Source organism: Falco peregrinus, chromosome 8 (assembly GCF_023634155.1).
Source record: "Falco peregrinus isolate bFalPer1 chromosome 8, bFalPer1.pri, whole genome shotgun sequence".
Lineage (NCBI taxonomy): Eukaryota > Metazoa > Chordata > Aves > Falconiformes > Falconidae > Falco > Falco peregrinus.
In genome coordinates, this window is record NC_073728.1 from 49,487,736 (window position 1) to 49,515,717 (window position 27,982).

Below are 27,982 nucleotides of genomic sequence, written 5' to 3' on the forward strand. Positions count from 1 at the left end.
TGATACACTTTGCCTTACAACAAAGGGAAAAGTATGGAAGTACTATTACCTTCCTGTTAAACTCGGGGAACTGACACCAATATGCAGCCACAAAGGAAATCTAGGGCAGGGTAGGAATCTGAGCCCAGGTCTACTAATGTTGGAAGTTACTGTCACCATAAGTGCATTATCCACTTTCCTATGCCTTTAATTGTGCAGAAGAGTAGAAGTGGAATAAAAAAGTTTCACCAAACTTAGTATCAGATTGCCACCCGCTTGATCTTTTTTGTCACACAGGATTTTTGCAGAGAAGGTAAATCAGGTAAATTAGTACATTTAAGCCAATGCATGACAGAGATTTGGAGAATTCTGGCATGCCAGTAACTTTCAGAGCATCAGAGGTGCCAAACACACATATATCTATCTTTTAAATCAATGACATTTGGAAATACTGGTAAAACCTATCGTCTAACAGTCAGAGGTTAAGGACAGACTCATCACCTCCTTGGGAAATGTTATTACTTGGGCAACATCTTGGGAAAAGAAATCTTGCTCTTCAGAACAATCGTTCACAAAGGGTCAACTAAGGAAGTAGCAATAAAAGCTGACATTTCTCACTGGCAACATGCTGTTCATCTCTGCTTGTGCTGGCAGGTTCCTCTGCCTCCCCTCTGTTTGATGCTGATTCTACCTCATATAGTAGAGAAGGCTCAGCAGTTGGCAAGATCGAAGGGGAAGAGTATTCAGGCTGAAACTGCTTGAAGTAGTTTTAGCTGCAGAATCTTTTTTCACAATGATGGGCTGTGACCTAGTGAGAACAGGTCCCTTGGCATGACTCCCCATAAGTCTACAATTTTAACTTTGGTAAAGTTAAGATCGGTATTGCCCCTCTTTAATCAAACTATGAAGAAGTATTTCCCGGTCAGGCAAAAGAAAATGACTAAACCTGATTAACTTTATGAATGGTGAAGTACTGGTGCAAACTGATACAGAATATAACAATACATTTTTATCCCTCTTTGAATTCAATATCTTTGAAAAAAGAAGATAATGTACCTGCTGGTGGTGGTTCCCTGGGTGTACAGATCTTCATGTGTCAGCAAGTACTATGTACATATACCCCAAAATCTAAAAACCCTGCCTGAAGGGTCACCAAGACATCACTGTGAATTTGTAACCAGAGATTTCTTCACATGATTGGCTGAATCATCATTTTGCTTCTTGTGGCCCTGTTGATTTTCTGATTTACCGCATTTGGATGATTAATTATTTTATGTATAAAGTTGTGCTGAAGATATCACTCTTGCTTTAAAGCTTCTTATTGACAGATACACATAGGTTAGAAGACCCATCTAGGAAAAGGATGAAAGTACTTTCATGATCACTAAGAAGCAACTGTGGAATTTTTACACACACAACTGCTAAGGAAAAGACAACTAAATCACATGAATTAGGGGATGCATCTGTCAAACCAAACTAAATCTGAAGTAATTTGGCAGTTTCACTGACTCTTTTGCTTATGATCCTTTACATTCTGTGGCTTCATACCAAAAGTCACACAAAAATGGCAAAAACTGCTCAGAAGCAAAATGCACCAGAAATCCCAAATGACTACGTCTTCAGAGTTCAATTTTGCAGGGGGGAGTACTTACTATGATTAAAGCTCCATATAAGCAAGTGATTTGCCAGCCTGCTTCTCTAAACAAACTACAAAAATCACATTTTCAGTGAGTTTGTTTATTTTTACTACACAGCATACCAAAACCCTACTGCATACTTTTATTTAAAAACCTAAATCTCATACTAAGTTATTTCTGGGCAATTTGTTTTTATAATTTCTCCATTCAGTGCTTTCTATCCTCTGATGCATTTTATTCATAGGCTAATAAGGACTGTTTTTCCAGCAACCATGGAGAGTCAGCAAAACAGTTTTGGAACTTTAGCTATACAGTAGTGACTCCATTGTACAATGCCATCCATGTAGCACAGAGCGACTGAGCGCGGTGCATGCGGGAAGCGAACTGGTTGTGAAAGCACGGTGAAGCAAGGAGAGCTCGCAGGGTCAAGGCTGAGAACGCAGAGAGCCTGCATGATCTTTGTTTCTTTCTTGGATTTGAAACTATTTGCATGCCTCCACAAAATCCCTAACAGTGTTTGAAATTAGGAATTGAAAAGAAAGATTTCTTACAGCTCTTGTCTTAATAATGGATACATATTCAAATGGAAGGGGGCAGGAGGAAAACCCACGTTTGGCATTGTGGCTAGCATTCGTCTTTATGCCAAAGCCTGTAAGACTTAAGCAGCCAAGAAACATATGTCAGGGAAACTTGTTTGCAAAGTGCTTTAAAATTAGTTCTTCATAAAATCAAGTTGGTAATTATTCATTAAAAGACATCCATGAAACATCTGATACCCACAGTGACAGCCAACAGCTTTGTTTCAGCATCTGAATGTGACACAACCCAACTAGTACAATGCAGCACAGTTGCCATCAGGTAACTTTAAGGTGGTCAGAGCACCTAAATGTGTTTGAGCACTGCCTAAAACCAAGGTAACACCAAAGCTTCCCAGCTATTCAAGTTGTTTCAAATAAAGCCATTTACTGTTCTAAATGACATTAATAAACAGTTTTAATTTTGACATGAAAAATCTGTAAGTATAAAACCCTGCTGGAAATGAAAACACTACAACTCCATGTACAGCCTTCTCCACACATCACAGTGATGTTTCTATAAGGTTACCTTATTTCATGCGTCATTTGGAATGTTCTACCAACATGTAGTAACATCATAATTGCTGTAATCTCTGTAAAGTCACTTCATGCATTATTTGACATTTACAGTTCATTTTCTATACATTATCAATTTTATTAATACGACTATCTTCTACTAATTTTCTGTTGCTCATTCAAGCCTACAATGTGCATTTCGTTATTTCTATGTAGTACTACAGAGGCTGGAAGAATTTTGCTTGAAAGCAACACATTCCTGTTTGTAGTCTGCTTGCCACTCAAAACTGCGTTTTTACCTCTCCTCTAGAGCTCCGTTCCCCATGCACATGGCACACAAGGCTGCTTCTAGACAAGATTACAGCTACATCAGTTTGACTGACTAAACCAAGCATTTGGAATATTTGCTAAACAGTAATAGTGAGAAGGTTAAATCTCAGCAGGGCTCTCAGACAGGAACTGCATCTTGTTGTCTCAGGTTAATCATGTACCTAATTTGCTGATTATTGACTTGCTCCCACAAAGGATTTTACTTGGCTTGACATATCAGCACTGATCAGTGATGAACTGTCAAGTGGAGTTGTTCACTGCTTTACAGCTCATGTCCCTAACCTGCAGAAACAAGGATTTTAAATTTCAATTTTAAAATATTATCTGGTGTCAACTTCAGACTATTTTCATTACTACAAAACCATTGTGCTCCTTTTTGTCAGAACAAGGCTTCTTTTCACTAACTGAGGTCTGTAACAGCTTGCCTTTCTTTTTCTAAAATTATTTCTCTTGGTAGCAGCTTGGCTGAATTTTGATTGCTGGGCAAAAATGCCAAGCGATCATCTGCTGTACCACCCTGTTGACAAGCACCAGGACCCTGCATGGATATGGAAAAAGAATTCTGCAGAATATACTGGTGGATTTCATTAACTTCAGTTACGGAAGTGGGTTGGCATAGATTCCTTTAAAGACTAGAAAACAGGTTCTCTGGGGAGGAACCCAGCTCAGGAGGAAACAGTTGATATTTCTCATTATTTAATTTGACAGAAAGGTCACAAAACTTATATCTTATCAACAGAAGATAAGAGTGCAAGAAAGAAAAGAAATTTTGCCTGATCATGGCCTTCTCAGATGAGATCATCATAATGAAACCTAGAACAAATACATTTGATCGCAGTGCCATAGAAATTAGAGTTCAGCTTGAATTAAAAAAAAATATTTTTTATTACCAGTTACATCCAACTGGATTTCTTGTAAAAGGTACAGGCCTACCACCATCATGTCTTACTCTGACAATTATAATTAACCTGCATTTAGAGAAAACCTTGATGATTGTGTAGGAGCTTTGGTTGCCCTAAATCATTTTCACTTCGTGATTTATACTTTTGTTTGCTTTCCTCAACTAATTTGTGGGTTTTTTTTCATGGTGGGATGATAAGGGAAGTGAGCGCCAAAATTCTGACTTATATGAGACGTGGTCAATGAATTATGCCATTACATCACTGCAACAGTTAAAGATCTATAGACATAATTTCACCCTCAAGACAACATACTGAAGTGTTACAGCCAAAATCAAAACATTATTAAGAAAGCCTCCCACCCTGAAACATATTCTCTGTGGATAACTTCTGTGTTGCAGAGATATCTGGAAATGGCTGAAAATTAGTCAAGAGCCCTCTACGATTTCCCCAGTTTATCTAGTCTGTACAGAACTTCAGGTGCTGACCTCTAGCTATATGGAAAACTGACTACTTGCCCTCCCCTCCTTGTCTTGGGGACTGCTGATCTTATTTCTTATCAGTCAGATATATCTATTCAATAACTCACAGAACATTTTAAAACAGCATACTACAATAAGTTGATAGAGTTTGGATAGTCAAAGCTCCTTGATCACAAATTCTTAGAAGGAGAGACCATTAACCCATGTAAACCTCTTCTTTCCTCCCAACTCTGTTTAAAGATTTTGGTTCTCGGTTCAGACTAAAGGCAAGAATAAACACCAAGGAACAAGAGGCAATGCAGAATAGTTCCATAAATTTGCCTCACATTGGGAAGCAGACTCAAAATTCAGTTGATGTACGGTGTAGCTTTCCCCAGAAAATTAGTTGGTTCACTGTTTGTACCATGAGTTGGTGCATGCGCAGGGACACAGTTCACTTAGGGTTGTTATCTCCTTGCAGGCAGCATGAACACCTTTCTCTATATGGCAATATGTAGCAATGCAATTATGTTAAAGCCTCTGGGCTTTTAGCTTACATCATGCATTTTAACCATTTCTGTAATTGCAGTTTGCTTTGGCAAATGAAAAAATAGTAGTAACAGTTCTTTGTAAACCAGGGCAAGGCATCTAGAAATGTTGAATGAGGCCTTCCCAAACAGGATCATGGAGTCCTACATTTCCTTTTTGGAAATCATATACTAAATCAGGCATTTTTAATTAGGTGGTAATTTCAGAATGATGAACCTGTACTTAGCAGCAAGAGAAGGCATGAAGGAAGGGGTCCTTTCCAAAAGCTGGTTGCTATTTCTGCTTCCTTTGCACTGTAATGAATGGAGACTCTTTCCTTTTAGTATGTGTAACTTGAAATATATTGGTTCTCATTACAGTTCTAATCTAAGTAAATGGGAATCCTTTCATTCACATTAATGAGTTTTCAATATAATAACAAAATTTCTCTCTGTAACAGAAAATTTAGCTGTATCTTCTCACAGCAAAGAATTTAAAACACCTACCACAGAAGTAGATACTTAAGTTTTGTCTCACTAACTTTAAAACTATATTTACCTACAGCCCTTAGCTCCATACTACAGGGTTGATGTAAAAATGTAGTGTTTTCATCTTTGAAGCTTCCCACCTGCAAGACTTGCCTCATGTTTGAGTCAGATATTATATCTAAATACCATCCTTGGGGGAAAACCAGTAAATGTAAAGCTCTCAAACACATGGCCATCGCATTGTGTTCTCTAATGTGGCTGGGTAGCAGTGATGCCAAAGTCTGCTGCATACCCCAACAATGCCATTCCAACAGCCTGTGGAGATTAAAACTTTTTATGACAATAGAAAATTATACGTTAACACATCCAGCTGCATACAGTGCTTTGACAGTGTGAGTTTGACCAACACCACTCATCATTTTTGACTGTTGTATAATTGGATAGGTTTATCACAATGGGTGCCAAGATTTTGTCAGAAATTTAAAACCTTGAATGCCAGGCTGCAAGTTATCTTAAAAACCTGAATGGCAAGAACATCATCAATTACTTCTTTTATCAATGTACTGTTGAGATATGTAATAACCTAGAAATTTAATATCAGAGTGTTCAGTCAAACATCACAAATTAAGTAATTTCCAGGAATCCCTAAACTTCAGCTCTGTAAGCTCCAACATGAATGTAACACAGATGCTCTCAACTTTTGCATTTTGACATTTAAAGCTAACAAATACATTGATAAAGTACCTGGGCATGTGATGGTGGGAGTCCTCTTCTTATATAAACACCAAAAAGAGCATCCTTCCCTAAGGATATGTTGAACTTCAGGAACTGTGGCTGGCTGATGTGGATCTGAGACCGCCAAAAAACTCCAGGGGGGACTTCCTGGGTGACCCTGCGGCCAACTTCTGTTTCTCCGCTATCTATGCTGCTATTCCTAGTGACCCATGGTCCTATAAAATGAAAGCAAATATAAATCAAATAAGATAACTGCTTTTAATACAGGCTTTTTAAAAAATTATTATTCAAGATAAACATCTGTGGCAATGGCACCTTTTAAATCAAACTGTAACTTTCCTTCCTTATTCTGATGCAATCTGCCTGCTGTTTCAATCAATACACATAAGGATTTGACCCCTATATTTGAAGTAGGAAAACTGTGAATTTTTTTCTGTGGAGCATCTGTAATCTTCTAAGCCCTCCAACCCTTTAATTCTGTGATTTCTCTTTACTGATCAAATATAGTAACACTAGAGAGTCAATTAAGTACATACGAACCTCCCTGTGCTCTTTTCAGTTGCATCTTGTATGCAAGCCGGGATAGAAAAAAATTATCAGAAAGGTGAACTGAAGGGGTAGCTTCAACCTAAATGAACTGACTGCAAATTTTTATTACCTTTCTTTTATATGGTAAAGTAGTCCAATAAACTCCAGGTCATAGACCAGAGAGTTGACAGAAGAAATGAAATGCACAGGAAAGGATTTAGAGGACAGTTTCTGTATTCTTAACATGGATCTTCTTCTCGAAAGAAAGTACAACTCGGTGCACTACCTTTTAAGTTCTCTCTGCCTGAAGCAAGGACTATCTACAAGTGTTTCTCCCTCGTGCTGTGGTTAGTTGAATCCATCATATGATGGTTCTTCAGCATGCATTATTGAAGACAAGATACAAGACCTTTCTGGTTGAGTGCTCTGGCCCCAGTCAACCTTTCAAACATGGTGCAAATCCCTTCTGTTCTCAGGTGAACAGGATGGTTCTGAGGCTACATGTGTTTTAAACATGGAGTGTGATACATGAAGAGTCAGCAGTGCTTTCAAGCTACAGTATGTAGCAATGTTTGATTTTGTGTTCCATGTTCCCAAACAACATGGTGAGAAATCAATTTAAAAACTATTACAACAGACATTGTAAAGACCAGAAAACCACAGAAAATACCTGTTAACAATCACAAAAATTTAAAGATATCAGTAATATCACTATTAATACAAACTGGATGGTATTGACACCTGATACAACCTGACAGTACAATGTTTACTTCATGGTTTTTTCATGGTGTAATGCTGTTTTCGATAAATGGCAAGTTATTTTGAAATATATTCCAGCACTGCATGAATGTAACAGGATGACACAGAATGACATATAATTCCAGCAGGTAAGTACATAACAGCTTTTCTGTCTTGACTATCTTTAATTGAGAGAGCTGCAATAGCATCGTTTCAATTATAGATTCCAAATTATCTATGTTAGCAGCACTTACACTGGTACATAATGAAACAGATATTATGTTGGCAATGTTTTAAAATGGTAAAAGAATGCTCTGAATACCAACTGCTGTACAGTTTCTGGCAACTTGTTTGTTTTTTTCATTTTCTATGTTAATAGGTCTACAATAACAGCACTAAGAAAAAAAGAAAGCAGAAGAAACTGCAAAGAGAGGCTGCAAAGAAAGGAAAAATGGCTGAGAATGTCAAGCAACACACCATTAGAGCTGCCCAAGAACACAGGTATCAACCAGATTCAAACATGTAAAGTTTCATAAAAACAACATTATTTCATTTCTAATGGACTGCTGCAACAGAAGATCTCCAAGATCCTACCTCAATGAAGTCAGGCACCATCTCACTAGAATCTCAATTAGTTCTTCCCACATAGACAGGAAAACCAGGCACAGAGCACATGAAATTACCTGTTGAATGCTGTACTGGAATCACTGGCAGAGCTGGGAAGTCAGCATAAGACTGAGGGCCCCTTTATCTCCTTTGAGTATAACATTGCACTTACTTCACCTCGCAATTCCAAGTTATGGTAATAAATGATGATTTTTTTTCAACATTCTTAAAAAGTATGCTGTATATTATTTCTTTGGAAGCAGGCTGTGCACACCTAAATGAACATCAATGATACCTAATCGGAGAACAGATTCCTTGATACACTCTAAAGAACCTTGTTCTTCAGGATCAGTATATCCATAGTCAAGGTGAAACAGTCAAAGAAAAAGCCATTTCCAGGAAGTACTACAGTACCTATTATTATTACGATAAAAGCTGTATAAGTAATAAAGGTGGGAAGATTAATAGATCGGTAACTTTTCCAGTATTCTCTGTCCAGAGACACCTTATACTCAATGAATTATGCGCATTATAAGTTTTTTCAGTTTGGTTAGTTACATGTCTACTACAAAGCTGCTCCAGCCCATGGACGCTAGTGCAAATCTTTGACAGACAGAATTAAGTGTAATCTATTTCTGAAATCCACATGTGAAATGGGGGGGGAATCTGGAGTTTAGATCTGTTTGAAATCAGTAGCCTCCCCCCGATGCTGGAATCTGCCTCTTGTTTTGTTTCTTTTTAAGCAATACTTTATGTTTATACTTTTTAATACAGTATATATATAATACCTTGTACTTTTTAATACAGTTCTAGAATTCAGTGAAGCAGTGGCCATATAAATTCAGAGATACGGCTTGTATCAGCAGCACAAACCCAATATTCCAATTAGTTAAAAAATAAGCACCTTATAGTCACTTACCTCATGCCACAAACATATATGTATAAAAACATACACATATGAGGGCTATTAAGTACTGAAACACCTACTAACACACATCAATAGTCTATGGAACAGAGTAAGTTTTAGAAAAATGGATCCTTGTCAGAACACTTAAAAGAAGTGACATAGTGTTAGAATGCCCTCATGCATACATCTGCTTTACAAATTAGTCATGTGTTTCTCATCTATATCAAGCAGAAATTATACTGAATATTTCTTCAGCCACTGTACCTCCCTTGTAGCCAGTGCAAGCAAGTGCAAACAGTAAGACCACCAGAGTCTCTGTTGGAGATGATGGTTTCATTGGCTATTGAAGCAGCTCCAAAACACCACCATCAATGACTTGTGCTAATTACATTGCTTCCAAGTCCGCTAGGTATATGTTCCCTAGAATTTTAACTTTGCAAATAAATTTCACTCTTATGGAGGCTCAAATTTCAATATTTCTGGCTGAATTTAGCCTTAGCCTCCTTACGTTTTCCAAATTCTCGTCTGTATTTCTATCCAGGAAAGGGCATTTTTCAGAAGTCAGGAATCTTCAGTTACACCGATTAAGCTACAAAGAGTTAATTCACACTACTTCAGCATGCACCTCACAGTTAAACAAATATACTGCATGTCAAACTTTCCCAACAAAAGATTACTAGAAAAAAACCACTCCTTTACATTTCTCACAAAAATGTTGAAGTTGTTAGTTTAAAAATTGATGAAAACTGCAGATAAGACAATTGAATTTGTAATTATCAATCAGCCTAGAGACATGAATCAGGATCCTAATACTAAAATGATTCACTTCAGTTTGGCATTATCTCACACAGATGGTCTTTTTTTGCTATGCAACATAAATGATCTGGATTCTAGCTGTCCAAACCACTCCCTTCTGAAACATCTCAGTGTCTCAGGAAAATCGTTCTAGGTAACAGAACTGTGACAGCTGCAGGGGTTCAACACAGCAGAGGATTTTAAGAGCAGGTTAGATGAGCAACTATCACAAGTGAAGAATGGATGAACAAGTGGAACAGCTGGATGACCCCTTATTTTCCAGTCTGTATTTTTGTAGTATGGCATGGCTCTGCTCTATATCCAGCCTGTGCCACATCTGTGAGAAACACCTGCTGCCTCACCTCTGGCACGCTGAGATGGAACCTATTTTTGCTTTTAAGATTTTGCTACATGACATCCTGTTTTTATGGCTCTACATTACAACGCTGAAATAACAAAATTGAGAAACCCGTGAAGTTGTACTAAAATCAAAGTTTTATATTCGCAAGTTTAACTAACAGCTTATGAAGTTTTAAGTCCAGCAAACTATCAGAGATAGTAATGCATATAGATTATGCATTATTGAAACATACTCTCATAAATTCCTGCTGAGTTACTCACTCTGAAGATCAGTAATGCAGAGAAGTCACATAAAAATAGGAGGTGTCTCAACACTGGCTTCTTCATGTTCCTTCCTCCCCAGGTTAGAAATACAGAAATTAAATACAAAGTAGATACGACCACTGAACCTCTTTTCTTAGGTAATAGGCTTAAGTTTATTTTTTTAAACCTGAAAAGCAGAACACCATCCTAGCTTTATATTTGTGATGTCTTTTTCTGCAGTAACAGCTTCACTTATGAACTCTGTCTCCAGAGACTTTTAAACATTTTTTTTATAGCTCCCTTCAGTCTTCACCTCCTAATGCAGAGAATGTATCTTGCCACCTGACTCACTCCCCTCCAGCTACTTTTAGAAGCTCTTCCATTTTGATGGACCACTGCAGATCACATTCAGAGAACATAAACTGCATTTAAGTGAAGTTACAGATGTGACAAACCGACAAATCTGGGAAGAAAGACTAACCCAAACAACTCATACGATTGCGAACAAATAAATCCCAACAACATTATCTCTTCTGTGGGTGATGTTTTAAGAGTTTCGTCTGTTTATTTCATAAGCCCATGGATACTTGATATTTTTTCCCTGTGATTTCCTCTCTACAAACATCTAAAACCAGAGTTTTAAAAGCATACTTCCTCATCTTACCCAGGGGAGCCATTTCAATCGTTCAGTCAAACACATATTTATCAACTAAATAACACTTATTCATTTAAACTGCTGTGTTATTTACCCAGTTGAATTACTGTTTTGGCATATACATTTGAAAAGACTGCTTTAGCACTCAAGTATATTTGCCTTTGAAGCTATCAAACAGGCGATACATGACAGCAGCAACACAAACTCCCCCTGCTAACTTGTCAGTGGGCCTCGTCTTTGCGCTGGAGGTCAGCTTCAAGGTGGCAGCGGGTAGGACATGCCCAGTCAGCCTCTCATTTAACTGATGTTAGGCAGTGTCAGCTATGGAGGCAGAACTGTATCTACACTGAAACCAGATTCACTTGAGTATTTATTATAGGCTCCTCTCCCATACTGTAGTTAAAATTAAAAACTAAAAATGAAATCTGGCTACCAGCAGTGTCACACTACAGACATCACATTTAAATAGCAATTAACTCCAGTGCTTTGACTGTGTGCCTTTATAACGGCGATGACTAAATTGCGTCTTGATAATACTCTTGAAAAGTATCTAGCAGAAAAAACATTCCAACGGATCCATAATGAACTACCAAGATAATCTGGACAATTTCAAATTAAATGCAAGGAATAAATACCACCAATGTTGGTTAAAGAGAATTTCACTTTTCTTCCTGTATCTCTGCATTTCCCATAAATCACTGCTGCAGACATAGCTTTCCTTATGTTGTTATCTAATATTTTTGTGTTGCTGCTTGTTTTATAGTTAGGGATTTTCACAGATGACTTGGAATTCCAAAGAAATTTATGGTTCAGTTGTGTAAAGAAAACCATTCCATATAAAAACACGCTCCACTGACTTTTTGCCAAAAAAGAATGCGTGGGAATTACTATAGTTTTCAATGATAGCTGGATTTTTTCTTCAAGGTAAATCTGCTACTCAAATGACCAGACATTTCTTACTGTCAGGCAAAAAAAAAAAAAAAAAAAAAGAAAACAAAGAAAGTAGAAAATGTCATTTCTATACAAATTTCTTCAGTGGACAAATCAGTGGTATGTACTATTACCACACTGATCACTTCCAATATGAACTTATTCTTCAAAGTATCTACTACTAAGTGCCCTAGGACCCAAGTGGAAACAGATTCTTTCTGAAATGTGTACAATAGACTGACTGCTGATGCAAAACAAATTCCCACAGCTACAATAAAGGAGAAAGCCAGGAAATGAGAGTTTGTCTGGAGAAGTTGCTATGACACATCTTGAACTTCAGTTATGCTGAAGATGCTAAGGTACTAATGAGCTCTATTTTGTCGAGTGAGGAGGAAGGAAGCTTGAGAATTTGTATGAGCTTTCAGGAGTCCAGTAAAACAGCTTCTGAGATAAAAATCACAGTCTCAGTTTTCTGGTCAGTATCCCATATTTCTTTTGTGCTGAAAGGAAAGAAATTCTGCAAAGAGAGCGTCTGCTTAAGACCACTGCTCTGGCTCGGCTGCAATCAAACTATCTGGCCCTGCAGGTGGAATTAATAAACATGCCTTAATACCCTGATACACCTAAAAATTTAGGCACATCTTCACACTCATGGGGGCATGGCTTCATAAGATTCAAATGTTTTCAGAATCAAAAGCAAATTATAACTGAAATAAAATTAAGATCTACTAGTTCACTGCATTTCACAAAGAAAAAATGCATACTAGCATGAATTTACACATCAACACAACAATCATCTCTGATGGGTTATAATAAACTTCATCACCTGACTCTGAATACAGAAACTCATGCTGTCACCACGAACACAATCACAGAAGTAAAACTCCTCTTCTGTTCTGTTGAACTGAAGTCAAATACTTTGCTTTTGCTAAGAGAGTCCTATATCCTAGTATATTTCCAGATGACCACATCTGCAAGACTTCACAGCATCCATATTAATATTTCTGCTTGCTAACGTGTTAATTAAGATCTACACTACATTAGCCACGTAACTACTTAATAAGATTAATCCACCTGGAAAATGATGGCAGGTCTTGATTAAGTGGAATGAAGGTAACTGAAGTGACATTTAAAATACATTGATTGTTATTACATTTTGATCACCTGTTTCAAGGTGTCTGAAAGGAAACAGTAGAAACCAAAAGCCTCATGTTGCTTACATTGTTAATGAGGTATGAGTTTTTAATCTTTTTATCTTTTGCAAAGTGACAAAGAGTTCCCTCCAGTTGTTTTGGAGTCCTTCTCCCATCTGATGAGCAGGATTAGGTTTCATCAGGGACACAGCACCACTGTCACAGGCAGTCAAGCCAGGGCCTATCTATTTGCATCTGAACCCCAATTCATTAATACTTAAGGGTGGCAAATCTTCCCATTTATATATTTTGTTGTTCCTTGAACAGTGCCTGTCTGCTGGATTGCTAATAAAATATCTTAACTATTAGAAAATAATAATTTCTGTGTGCAAACCAAAATGTGCCTCAGAGCTGCAGCATCTGGCCAAGGTCTCGACATCATTTGGAGAGAGCTGAAGACAACCTATATGGCTTCACAGTGGCTGCTGAGCTCAGCTTGCCATATCTATTCAAAGCAAATTTCTGCTAGATTAGTAAATAGTAAAATCCATTTTTCCCCTCTCTCATCGCAGGCAAGTAAGATCGTATCCAATTTAACAGCAAATTTAGCTTTCTTCATTTCATTATTGCCATTATATTTAAAATGCTGAGTTTGATAATTGGAAAGAAGCTGATTTTGATAACTGGAAACAAGTATTTTTCATGACACTTCAATACTTTACCATTTAATTAACTGTAATTGTCTTTTTGAAATCCACACACTGTGGTAGCCTTAGTGAAGTATCTCTTAAACTGAGCATGAACCTGGATCAAGCCAGTTGGTCCAAAGAGACACAAGCCCTGGATCATGAGAGTATCAGAACACAAATTCAAATCTACCTTTTCCACTCAGTCAGTATATTTATGGTAACTGAGGTGATCGTTCAGGTCCACAATCCTTGCCCATAATTATCTTTGGTGTCTTTTAAAATGTGGGTTTCTAGGATCATAGACCACAACGTCTTACTTTTATAGTATTACAGATTATACAAAATAATCAAGATAAAAGATACTGTGTAAATTTTGATTTAGTAGAAAATCTGCTAAATTTGTAAGCACACCACAAAATCTCTATGGTGAAGCATTCTTTACTTGGATTTGCAGCTGAAGTTAGTTTGGATATTTCCACATAAATGCTAGTTTATCAGGTGTCCTCTGAAATTATTAAAGTTGACTTTTATAGTATATTCTGTCAATTTAGAAAGGAAACAGCACACAGATAGTCACATATTTTATAGCGATGTATGTATGTCTAGCCTACCACATCATTTAAAATGTAGAATATATTTTTGGCATAGGTTAAAAATCTAGGCACAGGAAAAGCCCATAAAGTCATCTAACTCACTTCTTTGTGAAGAAGTAATTATTCCCAAAATTGCCTCCCCCCGCCTCCACACACAATTTAGATTTGCTGGCACCAAAATTCTAACCCTTATGCAACTGTAACAGACAAATGGGCTTCACACTCAGAAAATTTTTTTCTTTTTTATGTCATCACTATCCAATCCCTGCAACAACTCCACAATTCCATGACAGCATCAGCTTTTGGGGTTTTATGTACTATGATGGGATACTACCTTGTAATTTGTGTTAAGAAAGGAGTATTTCTTTACTTTTGTCTCTTATTCTAAATCCCTAGTTCAGCACAACTTCCAAAGCCTAAAGACAAATCTGAAAACCTATCTTGTGCCTTGCTTACAGTCAGAACATGGTGGACTTCAATCGCAGTTTTACAGCAGCACTGAGGATTTTTCTACCCGTTACACATGCCTACTCCTTTCAGACATCCCCAGTATTAATGAGATGTAGTGTGTAATTACAAAAACCTGCAACTGTGATATCTTAATAGTGAATTTTGGTTTTATTTGGATAGGAAAATGCAGTGACAAAGTAATTTACATTCCTCTTAAATTGCAGTTTTATTATTTCATACAAAAATTCATTCTCTTAATAAGGAACAAGAAGATCCAATTGAAAAATCTGTCTTCCCCCCCCGTTTTAAATTCCTTTACTTTAAAATGCCTTGCTTGCTGAGTAGGCACAGCTTGGGTTTAAGTGGCCGTTCTCAGTCAAGGGGTTAAAGGTTTCTTTGGGAGACCCGTGTTTTGAAAAGAATGGCTTCATCCTGAGTTGTGTCAATTATAGAAAGGTCACTCTCCACAGCCAGAGCCCTGAGCCCTGAAATGGTTGTTGTGTTAAAAGCTGTCAGAGGCTTTCCTAAAAACTGCTGGGATAGCAATATTAACTTGGACATAACAAAGCAAAGGTGAGGTAAAAAACTTTTCACCCTTCCCAGCTGTAAGAATTTGTCTTTTAGATATTCCTTGTGTTCACCCAAACCTGTCATTCATATTATTCCCCTGTGGAAGATTACTTGCCTAAATATTGTTCTCTCCCCTCCTCCCAGATTATCAACACTTTAGCAACCTTCTACAAAATGTCAGAAGAATGAGTAAACTTTTCCAGCACACTCTGAGGAAAGCTAACTGCAGCAATTGAAGACATAACTAGCACTTCTGTCTCCTTGTCTCCTCTACAGGAGGTTACCACTCCCAAAACAGCCAGCATCTCAGCCTCTTCAAATGTGCAAAGCTAATTAGAGTGGGGCTGGGATAAACTGCCAGAATTTGCACTGAAGTGCCCCAGGCAGATGAGCACATTCCAATTCAACAGTCTTACTGCCCTATATTTGCACAGAGATGGCAACAAAAAGCTGCAGGGGAGGGAATTTGGAAAGGTGTTGAACACTGCAGTTGTCTGCTAAGTGACCATAATTGCAGACCTGAGCTCTTCAGGTTCCTGCCTAAAACCATAGGGTCTCTCACCTGTGCACAATCTGGAAGAAGTTCAGCAGTAATATAAACATTCTGCATTGTACTTAGGGATGTGCTGTTCATCCGGTTTGACCTACAGTCAGTCAGAGATGAAAGACAAGCTGACAAACAACTGTCTGAAAAATCTACATTTTTTTGCCGCTACTAGGATGCAGGATTCCATGAAAAGGAGAAAGTCAAAATTAGTCCCTCCACAGTAAATGTGAAGAAGCTGAGGTGCAGCAGCATCATTTATTGAAAATAGAAGTGAATCCATGAAATGATCGGGCACACCAAAGAACAACTCGGCTTCCTTTCCCAGCTCTATTTTAATTGATTCTTTTCCAATATGTCCAATGCAAGTATCCTGTATTAGCACTTGTTTCTAATGCTTCATCAATTGTTAAGTTTAACATGAGCCACAGGTCCTGAGAGCAAGATGGTGCTCAGCTCTGAAACAAAACTCTTCTGCTGAGCAATAGCAGGAGCTCTTACTTCTGTTTCAGTCATCCCATCCCACCCTCACTGTACACTAAGACCTGTGAGGTGCTTTGACTAATTGAAATGTTCCGTTCTGTCTTCTTATCATAATTTTTGTAATAACCAGGGAAAGCCTTATCGTGCTGTAGCAAAGAAAACACCTGAACCTCACCATTAAAAAGCATTCCATTTAAATGATTAAAATCCTTTTCATGGCATGTAATTTCTCTGTACTTTTAATATATTCTTTCTCAGTTTAAGAAAGTATTTCTATTTCTAGATTTTCCCACATTCTTCCCATTGCCCCGTCTGTCATCCTCCACTGGAACAGTTTTCTTTAGGAGAAAAAGAATCTGTTTATTACCTACACTGCTCATACTAGAATCACAGGACAGATTACTTACTATGGGTCAAATTCTTCTGTCTTTGATGTTTTCTATTAGAATGACATCTGAGAAAGAATTAAAAACAGGGATTTGGCTCTGGCTGGAAACCAAAGTCCTTGACATCTCAAGCAGAATCCTACCGAGTCAGGCTTTTTCTCTTTGAGATCTCTAAGCTATACCTGGAATGGGACATACAGCCAGTGAAACGTACGTTATTTGACTGAACGTTTCTTGATTAACGTCTGAGAGAACGTGTTCATTAGTAGATGAGGTTCTAGAAGTTACCTAACTTGTATCCTAATGCATAGAGGGCCAGAATAAGAACCGCCGCAGGTGAGCAGCTGAGCAGCAAACCACCACCAGCAGGAGAGCGCAGACAGCCCCAGCCATGCCCAACCCAGCCTTAAGTGACGCTTCGCCACCCCTCCCTGTGTGAGCGCCCGCCGCGCCGCAGCCTCACCTCTGCCTCCAGCTGGCACTGCTGGCCCGTCCTCTGCGCCCGCCGGCCCGCCTGGCCGCAGCCCGTTGTTGAAGGTGTGTCCGTCCGCCGGCTGGAGCTGCCAGTTCAGCCCCAGGAGGTGCATCGCTGCCAGAGACACAAAGCCGGGAAACATCAGTAGGCCACGCACAGGTAAAACTGTTGGGGGAGAGACTACGGCTGACTGTGGTTGGGCATCTGTTGGAAACCACGGTAAAGCGACTCGTCTCAGAGGAATGTTAAAATGCTAAAAGGCAGGCAACAAACCCACGAACCAAACCCCAAAGAAAGCCATGATGGCTCACATAAATCTGTCTTCTTCCTGACAGTGCATCTTCTAAGTTAGTGACGCATGAAAGGAAACACGCCCGGGGCCCAGCATACCCTGAGGTCAGCGCTGCCCTCAGACTGACGGCCTTTGTGCTGCACACACTACAGGGGGACGCGCTCCGGGAAACAATGTGCTGCTGCAAACGCTGGCTCCGAGTTTAAATTAGATGTGATAATTTATATGTTGATTATAAAATTAACTTTAGCCCTGTGCATCCTAATTACATTGTAACGCAATTATTTTGTGTTTATTACAACTTATTTAAATCAACAGATTTAACAGCCCCTGTTAGCATTCTGTAGGTTAAACCTTCTCAACAAACCCCACTCTTTGCCAATCATTCGCCCTCACAATTTTTTCTGACCCTGAGCGGGCTGGGCCACACCGCTGCCGTGCCCCCGTGGCCAGCCCTCACCGTGGCAGAGCCCGCGCACCACCATGCTGGCATCACAGGCGCTGGGATGTGTGTGGGGTGTGTGTGTGCTAACTGGGTAAGTCCTGGGCATAACGCATGAGACCTGACAGGGCTGAATCATTCAGCTTGTGGATTTATGTGCCTCTTCACCTTGTATAAACAGAAGCCACCTGAATACATCTCCGTACTTTCACCATGTCATCCCTGTGGCATCCTCCCAATACCGACGAGTGGTGAGGGAGTGACAGGAAAGCCCACAAAGCTGTTCTTATTCACTTCCTTCACATCCACTATCAGCACTCCTCCTGTTCACATAGGAACTTTCAGTTACATACTAAAATGGTGTTTGAGGGGATTCACTGTCAGTTTAGGGGCAGAAAAAATATACGATTATAGGCATCCTTGCAACTGTTCACTTATGCAGTGTCAGGTCCACCTGAGATTAGCAGATATTCAGCATCCAGTTACAAGCATCTGTAGAAGAGCTGGTGTGGTTACAAATGGACCGTCAGTGGCCACACAGCCAAGCGATCAGAGAATAAACCTTATGGACAGGTAAGGCAAGTGACTTGTCACAGGAACTGCAATTTACAGTGCTTGAGACATCACTTGGATAATCTGTGAACACAGGGGATCCATTTAGATGTGACCGATTCATGTACGTAATCCTAAACCCCAAGAAAACAAAACAAAGCAAACCCCATCCCCAGAATCCATCTATCTCAGCACACAATCTGTGCAGACTTTACCCTCCGTATTTCTGACAAAAGCAGCTGAGAAGCAAGACAGCTTTCATAACATCACCTGCCCCTAGACATACCTACGGACCAAGCAGATGTCTAAGTATAGTAACTAAAATCCAGAGACATTTTATGTGAAGAGGGCAGTTGCCAGATTTTGCATTCATGCTGAATTTTCAATTTGTTTTTCTATTCAGAAAAAAAAAAAATTGAAAATATATTAAAGCATCTGGTATTTTAAAAAATGTCAAGTATGAACCTGAAAAGGATGTTTTGCTAAGAACCTACTCAAAATGTGTTTCTAGGGAATGTTTGGAGGAATTCCTGGAGTTTATTTGAATTTGAAAGAATTCCTGGAAAATACACAAAAAATTTATGTGGGATCAAATGTTTTATTCAATTACAACTCTTGTTTTGTCCAAAACAAACATTTTTAAAGGCTTTACAGTTTAATCTCAAGCGACTAGTTTTCTTTTCAGTATGGCAATGAAACTGAAAAATTAGACATGAAGCTCAAACAAAACAGCAAGCGAGTTGCTAGCTTATACAGGCCCTCCGCATCGAGTGAGAGACATCATCTGTGCTGTAGATGTGAGAGGGCGGGGGGACACCAGGTAGCAGGGCAGCTTGTGGCATTTGAACTGTCAGCAGTTCTCACACGGTAGATACACACCAGGGTTCCAAAGACAAAGTTTAGCTGGACCTAACCCCGCAAGCAAAAAGCGCATAAAGATTAAGCGAATTTCAGAACCATGAAATGGAAACAAGTCATAGAGGAGAATTAGACTTTTGTGTTTTATACTCTCAGTGTGTCTATTCAAAGTTGCAATTTTTATTTTTTTTTATTTTATTGCAAGTGTAACCATAAATGTAGGTCACCTGCAGAGATGAAAATCTGCTGCTTCAAGTGTGAACCATTCCTTACAACAAAGGGATAAGGAATTCATAACTAATAGCCTGTCCAAGAGAATTAGAGTTCCTAACTCATAATTACCAGGTAAATTCAGACAAGGAATTATAAAAGTATTAGCATGGTAGTAAGGAAAACTGATCCATCTGCTTCCAAGTATACCATGATTTCATTAATAACTCCATTGCTCTGTGTTTTAATCATAGATACACATTAGGTGGGAGCAATTAGAGCTCCTTCCTAACAGGACAGGGATTTGCATGTCTGCTATGGTCCCTTACAGAGATGAGAAAAGATGACAATCTCCTGCACAGCTCACGTATCCATTATGTGATCTACAAACTTCCACTAAGACAGCTGAAGTCACAAACATGAGGAATGTTCACCTTCTACCAAGAATACGTCAGAAAAGTATGTCACAGGGACCTGAGGGGAAAGCTCCGTGTTTGCATTGCATACAGCAAACCTGACTGGCAGCTGAGCAGGGAGAACAAGGAGCTACCTGTTCTCCCCTGCTTCAGAACACCATGAGATGGCAAATTTATATGATTAACCTTTTGTTCTGTTAATCAAACAAAAATGCCTCCAGCAAAGGACTAAGTAGAAGCCCATTTAATTAGAAATTTGGGGATCCATACTCAGAAGTTGAGTACGTATGTCAGAAGAGAAATTTAGGCCAGTAAATCTGTGCCTGTTTCCTATTTTTTCTGTTGTTTTGGGGGTTTTTGTTGTGTGGGGTTTTTTTTGGTTTTGGTTTTGTTTTTTTTTTTTAAAGAAAAACCCGCAACTAAATAATCTGTGATGCTGTGGCTTTGCCTTCTTCCCCAGGGACACACTTTTATCAGCTATTACAGTACTGGCCCCATTTTCTCCAAAGGATATTCACCAGATAGCTAGGATGGTATACTGTGCTAGATCCAAAGGTGATCGTTAAGATAAGCGCTGATTTTCCAAAACAGCCAACTTGAACACATTTCCAGAGTTCCACATATGGTTTATAGATTATTCAGGCTCAAACATATCTCTGAAGATTTAAAACAAAAAAGTGCCATTTTACCTGTTACATATATGCTGTATTCATAAATCACATTTTACAGAGCACTTACGTATGCTTTATAGGTATTATTTGGGTTAGTTTGCGCTTTTTGCCTCAACATTTAAGCATAGCTTCTAAGTTCTTTTCTCTGATACCTGGTTTTCAAACACTGAGCTTGTCAGAATCTTCTGGTTCATTTAATTTAACACTAACATCTAGTAACTCAGGACAGTGAATTGTGTATTTATAATCACTAAAAAAAATTGACTATAGAAACTATACATTTTGAAGTGAAATCCTGGAGGTTTAGGTAAAGAATAATAATCAACCTCTCACTCCCACCCCAGCAACACACACAGGCACAAACACACACACACACAGAGTGAAAGCACCTGGAAGCTGGTCCTGCATGCCCATCAAGAACAAAAGCAGAGAACTAGTTCATCACTCCAGGTGGTACAGCTGTCAAGGATCAATCTAAGACTTATATAAGATAGAGATAGCTAGAATGAATCACATATTATTTTAAGAAATCACAAAAGGGATACAATTCCACAAAACATGGTCAAACTTCCATGCAAAACTTTCTTAAATGTTCTCTGAGACTCAGTAGTGTCCCCCCATTCCTCTTTCATTCAGTCTTCTCTCATTCTGGCCACAAATCCAATGCTCACTCCATTCAGAGTTTAGTCTAATGACAATGGTTTCCAAGCTCAGAAAGCTCTTTGCCTTCCCTTTGTGCTCTCCTGTTACTTTAGAACACATATTTTTAAAATTCGAGACCTCTGGTGTCTTCATGTGCTGGATATTTCCCTGCAGTACAACTCAGTGACTGCCAACAGGCAGGGCAGAATCAGGGTTTGCACTTACCCCCGTTACTCTGTGGTATTCCTTCTTAAAGGGAGAAATATGCAGATTAACTATCCACCATTTTCCCCCTTCCCAGTTGAGGCCTGGAAGACACGCACCACCTGCCTGTTAGAAAATTCAGTATACCCTAAGCAAATCATACAGTGAACAGAATTCAGAATGTTTCCACATATCAATTTTCCAAGTTGTCATGCCTATTAAACCCTAAATTATTGTCATCCAAAATGAACCCATCAAACTATGATCTCACTTGGTCAGGATACATCCAGTCATATTATGTTTAACTGTAGCAGGCCAGCCTTTTTTCAAGTGAAAAAATAAATTGGTCCATTACATCATGAACAGCATTAGCAAATAAGCACTAAAAGTACATTTGCTATATGTAGGCTATTGTATTATAGTGGAGTGGAAATACCAGAAGTTTCCTTTCCATCCGCTCATGAGGTGAACAATGATATAACTCTTGTTATTCCAATATACTTCGTCTTGAGCAACATCAGTGTGATTTCCAAATTAGGCCTAAGGAATCACAGATGATGAAACAAAAAGTACCTACTAAATTTTAGCAGCTTGTCATTTCATAGTATATAGAATCAAAGAACTATCTGCACATTTTTTATTTCATATGAATGCACCACAATATTTGAAGCAAAAGAAATGTAGTGTTTGACACTTCTGGGTGCATATATATGGGTAACCCAGATAACTTGAAAAGAGTAAATGTATCCCCAAAAATTATAAAAATAATTAAGTGTTATTCCATGCTTGCTTATATTAAATGTTATTCAGCGGAGACTCATGGTTCTTTACCAGTTACTAGTTCTTGGTCATGCAACAGAATTCCAGGAATACCAGAAACTGATCTTACTCAATTATTATTCATAAAATAAGTTACTTAAAAGACTAGAAACATAATGGTTTAATGTTTTACTATTATTCCTCTGGAGAAATAGGTTCAAGTTCAACCCAAGCCAAAAGTGAATCGAGTGTGTTAAGCCTATTTCCTAGTGATTACTTGCCCCCATTACAAAATGAATGCACAATTCATCATGACTGATCTCCTTTCCTCAAGAGATGCCCAGGACAGAAGTAGCAGGCATCTGAAAGTCAGAAGAGCACAATGGAGGAACTGCGTGGGAAAAACTTGCTCTGTGCCTGAAAACACTACACGTGATTCTAACTAGTGCTTTCAGGCCTCTGTCTGAAGAGCACGGATTATTGCACAGCTGTAACAAGAAAAGCAAAAAGCCTTCCCTAGCTCCTTTCACATCTGAAGAGGTTACAAGGCAGTTCACAAACACACGCACGATCAGAATCCGCTGAACTAAATCTCAGTTGAGATCCACATTTTGCTAACGCGTCTTATGATTAACAGACACAGAGGACAACTAGGCTTTGTCGGATGGGCAGTTCTGCAAGCATTATGTATGTACAAGGGACCTCATCATCGTGGACAATCGGTCAAAGTCCTCTCCCACAAAATTTGGACTTGACAACAAACACACCTGACAAAGTCAGGTTTCAGTAAGTTGTAGATGTTTTACAGAGGCTGACACCATCCTTTGCTCGATAATTTTGTTGGCCAGCCCGCAGCCGCATTTGCAGCAGGAGGAGTACAAGTGCTGTCAGTATGCAGCTAGAACGGAATACATGACTCCTTGTATTAAACGACAGCTCAGGCAGTTCTGTCGAAGAAAACTGCTACATCCAAGGACCTGCACTCACAGTTATACTAATGCCCTTTCATACTCTATTACCAGCAGAAAGGGACAGTGTCTCCAGGAAGTTCTAATCCACAATTCATCCATTTTAACATACATTAAAGTGCTTGGAAAATCATTACCAAAGAGTATCAGTCTTTGTTAATTGAAAGAAGCAGTCTTAAAATAATGTGAACAAGTAGCAACTTTCCTTGCTAGAGAAGCAACACTGTCTCTCCTAAAATACAGGACTAACTGCTAGAACTTTCTATTTTTCCTTGAATACCCAGTGTGACTGTGACAAGGATGCCAGAGTCCTCCTGAAGGCACCCAAATCCCAGAGATCTCTCAAAATTTCACTACATTCCCAGGCCTTTTTCTAAAAGCAAAACAAAAGCCACATGGTTTGCTGGGTGGATGTCTGCCACTATTGACATATTATCCACAGGAAAGTTTAAAGTAGTATTTAAAAAGTCCAAAACTCTCATGTATGATACGATAGCATTCCAAACAGAGAACAGTCCATGCAGGGTGGTGGCACAGTCTGCTGCTGGTACTGCAGGAGGAGGGCTGAGTGCTGCGTAAGGACATAACGCAACCCAGTGACTGGGCCATAACATGGCAGATGAAATTCAAACCCGGTTAAGACAAAATAACATACACTGGAGAGGAGTAACCTTAATCCATATATAAAATAACGAGCTCTGAGCCGACTGTGATTAAACTGAACGGAAACTTTGGTGAAATTGAAAATCTCCAGTAAGTCAAATATTGAATCAGTATGTGAAGAGCGAACAAAGCAAGGAATATTCTTATGCTACCTCCCCTCATCCCAGAAAAGACCTAGAAGAACCAGAGTTTGGAAGATCAGTAAGGAAAAGTGCATATATGATTTGATTGTTCTTACAAGACATCCACTTTTGGATGCTGGAGATAAGTTAATGGATTATTTGACTTTTATCTGACCCAACACAGCTGCTCCTACATGTATATGACGCTTCTTGGTGTATCCACTAGTCCCAATGTTTCTTGAAGTGTTTGATGCATTTTTATCCCATACACTGTACCACAGATGTCTCTACCTATCCAGCAGACCAGACAATCTAAGGAATGTTTAGATCAACACATGAGAGGCAAACCCTTGAATTTTTATGTCATAAAGCATTTCCTAGAAGCAGTGTGATTTTTAGGTCCCCCAGGGCATAAGCTTCAGTACATCTAAATAGGCTGAGAATGTAGTATATAAAATAGCAATTGCTGACATGCCACAAAGTTTGTGCAGGTTTCTCAACCTAGTGTAATTATTCACCAGCACAATAGGAAATACTCTATTTAATTAATAGCTGAGTCACTTATAATTATGAGACGTATATTTTCAAATTACTTGTGGAGATCTCAGGGACACGGAAATAAGAATTTAACTTTTACATTTGATACCACAGATTAAAGATCAGGTGAAAAAAACATTTTCTAGACTACCAGTACTTAGGGAATTTATGAACTTGTGTTGTAATATTAATGACTAAGAATCCTACAGACCTCATGTAAAACCTTTGAATATACTCCTGATCATATTGTCTCCTCTACTTGTGAGCATTCACCTGTTGTAGAAAAGGTTAAAGTAGTATTTCAAAAAAAGGTCACTTGATCTAAATTTAATATTACTGTCATAGAATGTATCCAAAAAGTACTGCTTATTGACTGTGACCACTGAAGCTCAACAATGAATAGATGTCTTGCTTTCAAGGTCATTCATTCTCAGTAAATCATCTTAATCATCAGTATGCTATTTGTCATGCACTACATTTTCTTAATAAACTCAAATTAAAAGTTCATTTGGGAACTCCATTTAAAACATTACCGAAACACACAACTTTAAGAATTAACAGATCATGCTATTTTCATTGAAACAGTAGGTTTGCCTCTATTATGGCTAAAGAGCACAATAAAGACCCATTTTTCTGCCTTACTTATCCTACACAAAACTTTGAACAGGACTTCTTACTTCTCAGAGTCCCTTTTTTATTTAGTTTACAATGTTGACAATAGAGAACTCCATTAACTATAATGGCACTGCTGCCTATTTTTATATCTTGTAACTTGTTTTTTTCTCACTTCTCCATCAACTGAATTAAGCTGATATTGTTACCCACATACAAGCTTCTATGTGTTACCCATCTACAAGTTCATACTCTTGTTAACTGGGCCTGAGCTCTTCAGTAGTTTTACTTAATGTAACAACAACCTATAACTTTCCAAAGAGAAAGACAGAGTGTATTTTCTGATTGCCGAAGGAAAGCCATGAGGATGGAGTATCCATTAAATTTATGAAACAACAAATGTAATAAATGTCAGGCTACCATTCCTGCTAGCCTTCTCACAGCCGCAGAGAGAATATAGCTCTGTGATTCCCTAGTCCAAGAGAGATCCTATAAACACAGTTACAGAAAAACTTGAATTTTGGCACCTCACTTTCTGGGACATAAGCTGAAGGAAACATAGGCAGACCCTTGGACTTGCTTCTGCACTCTTTGTATGGATAGCGCTTGCTGTGTAAGAGGGGAAAGCACGGTGCCTCCCCTCCACGGCAGAAATGTCAGGCACGCTCTTTCCGCTCACCAGGGAGACACAGGAGATATTGTGCCTTTTTGCAAACACAATGGAAAGGAAAGTTGACTTCACACAATCTTAAACATAAAAAAGCAACCCTTAGGCATAATTTCACCCTCAGCATGTAAACTCTTTTAGACAATAAACTGTTTAGAACAGGGTTTTTGCTTTAAAGCATCCAGCCCAAGAAGCATTTTATAGAAATACCATAAAGGATCTATGAATGAGTGCATTGTTATCATCAGCAGCAAAACTTCTGCTAGGAATTATTAATTGCTTCCTTTAGAATAAATGCTATTGAAGATGAAAAAGGAGATGGAAGGAGGCCTATAAGATGTTTCATTGCCACTGTTTTCACATGGAAAAAATAGGGGGACCCAAAAAAAGCAGTTTTTTTTTTAATTGGTCACACCCCCCCTCCAAGCTGACTGATTCCTTTCCCTGTGCATGTCAATAAACTGAACAGAATGAATTTTCAAAGCACGCCATGAAAGATATACCCACAAATCCCATTAGTAGTAATGTGATTTGTGAGCTTATCTGCCATGCAATGCTTTGAAAGTTCATTCCTCTATGTCCAACTTCAGTCTTTCTACTTCCAAAAATACTTGAAAAGCTTATACACACTTGCAGTTACTTCGGGGGTGTGAAGACCTGGCTCCCAATCCCAAGGGTAACAAGCAGAGCTTCAGCCTGCAGGAACAAGAATTGCAGCTGGGGTGGCTGTTATTCCCCAGTCACCATTCTGACCGGGACTGAGAAAAAATCCCTGGGTTTAGACTTTTTGACTTTTCTCATTTCAGCCCTCTTTACTGAAATGTTTTGATTTTGTGCCACGTTGAGCAATCTCTTTGTCACAAGAAGGGTAACAGCATTGCATGCTACCTTCAGAATCTGGAATCTCATGACAAAGACCTTAAAGAGAAGCAGAATAGAGCGCACTATTCATTTGTTCTCATGACAGGCCTTAGATTGTACGGAGCGTAGAAAACTGGCACAAGATTAATCGGGTCCTGAGACTGTATAAAATGAACTCACTTCATACAGCAGTTTTAAGAGTCAAGGCTGCAATCTTTCTGGTCTTGCATCTGAACTAGATGGCTGTAACTAATAAGAAAAGTTTTTATATTTTTATTTACCTAATATAGCATCTTTCAGCCTGGAAGGTCCCAAATCACACTATAGAGTATCCACTTCACCAGCCTTGCCAAAGTACTACCACTTTTCAAACAGGCTTGGAATAGCAGAAAGGGATGCTCTTGACTAAAACACAAAGGAAAAACTTCTTTTTTTTTTTTTTGGAGAAATTTGAGTATTTAATGTTAATAAAAAGTAAATTGAATCCAATTTTAATTTCACACCTAAAAGACACCATTATCATGAGGAAAGTACTCAGCTTGTCTTTATTCTGTTTCCAAGAGGAGGAATAACCTAGCTGAGACTTGAAACTAGTGTTTCAAGGAATACAGACACAAATATACTCTCTTAAATCACTGATGCCTGAACTTACAAGAATTAGAATAACGGCTTTACCGTTAATAGTGATTGTAACCCTAAGGGATATCATGTCAAACATTTATTGGACTACATTCATCTTCTGAAATGGCAACCACCCTAATCTCTACAAAAATGTTGAACAAGATTTTCATAATCTAACTGTTTCAAAGCAGTCAGACCTTGACTTAACCTCTGATTGTTAGCCATATTGATAAGAAAATAGTTTTTACCTTTATTACTCCTTTGCATATACTAAATGAAGTGGAACTGCATGATTATGCAAGGCCAAATTTCTGACCACAGTGCGAAAAAGTGTAATTTCTAATCACAGATTATATTCTTCCCTTAATAGAAATTATACAGAATAGTTTCATTTAATCACCTGTCTGTAAAACCTTGCATGAATGATAAAATTTGAAGTTTTACTCTGTACACAATGTAATTATTGGAGTTAAAAGTTTATTACAAAGAGGAAATAAATCCGAAGATGAAATGTAAATATGATTTCTTCTCCGAAATTTTCTCATTAATTTTCAACACTGTAAACTGTTTATACTTCTTTCACGATACTCTTCAAAAGGTACATATAAATGTAGCCTAAATCAGATCATAATATTAAGATGAAGGTACAGAT

General features: G+C 38.5%; 1 protein-coding gene across 5 annotated transcripts in view; it reads right to left on the reverse strand.

The window, feature by feature from the left end:
• TENM2 (teneurin transmembrane protein 2) overlaps positions 1 to 27,982 on the reverse strand; it is a 698,308-nt gene that overhangs the window by 116,500 nt on the left and 553,826 nt on the right. For all 5 annotated transcript variants that reach the window (XM_055812702.1, XM_055812701.1, XM_055812700.1 and 2 more), the window contains exons 9-10: positions 17,222 to 17,347; positions 6,158 to 6,363 (exon numbers count right to left, since the gene is read on the reverse strand). In XM_055812702.1, the coding sequence (XP_055668677.1) occupies positions 6,158 to 6,363; positions 17,222 to 17,347 (332 nt within the window). The remainder of the gene's footprint in view (positions 1 to 6,157; positions 6,364 to 17,221; positions 17,348 to 27,982) is intronic.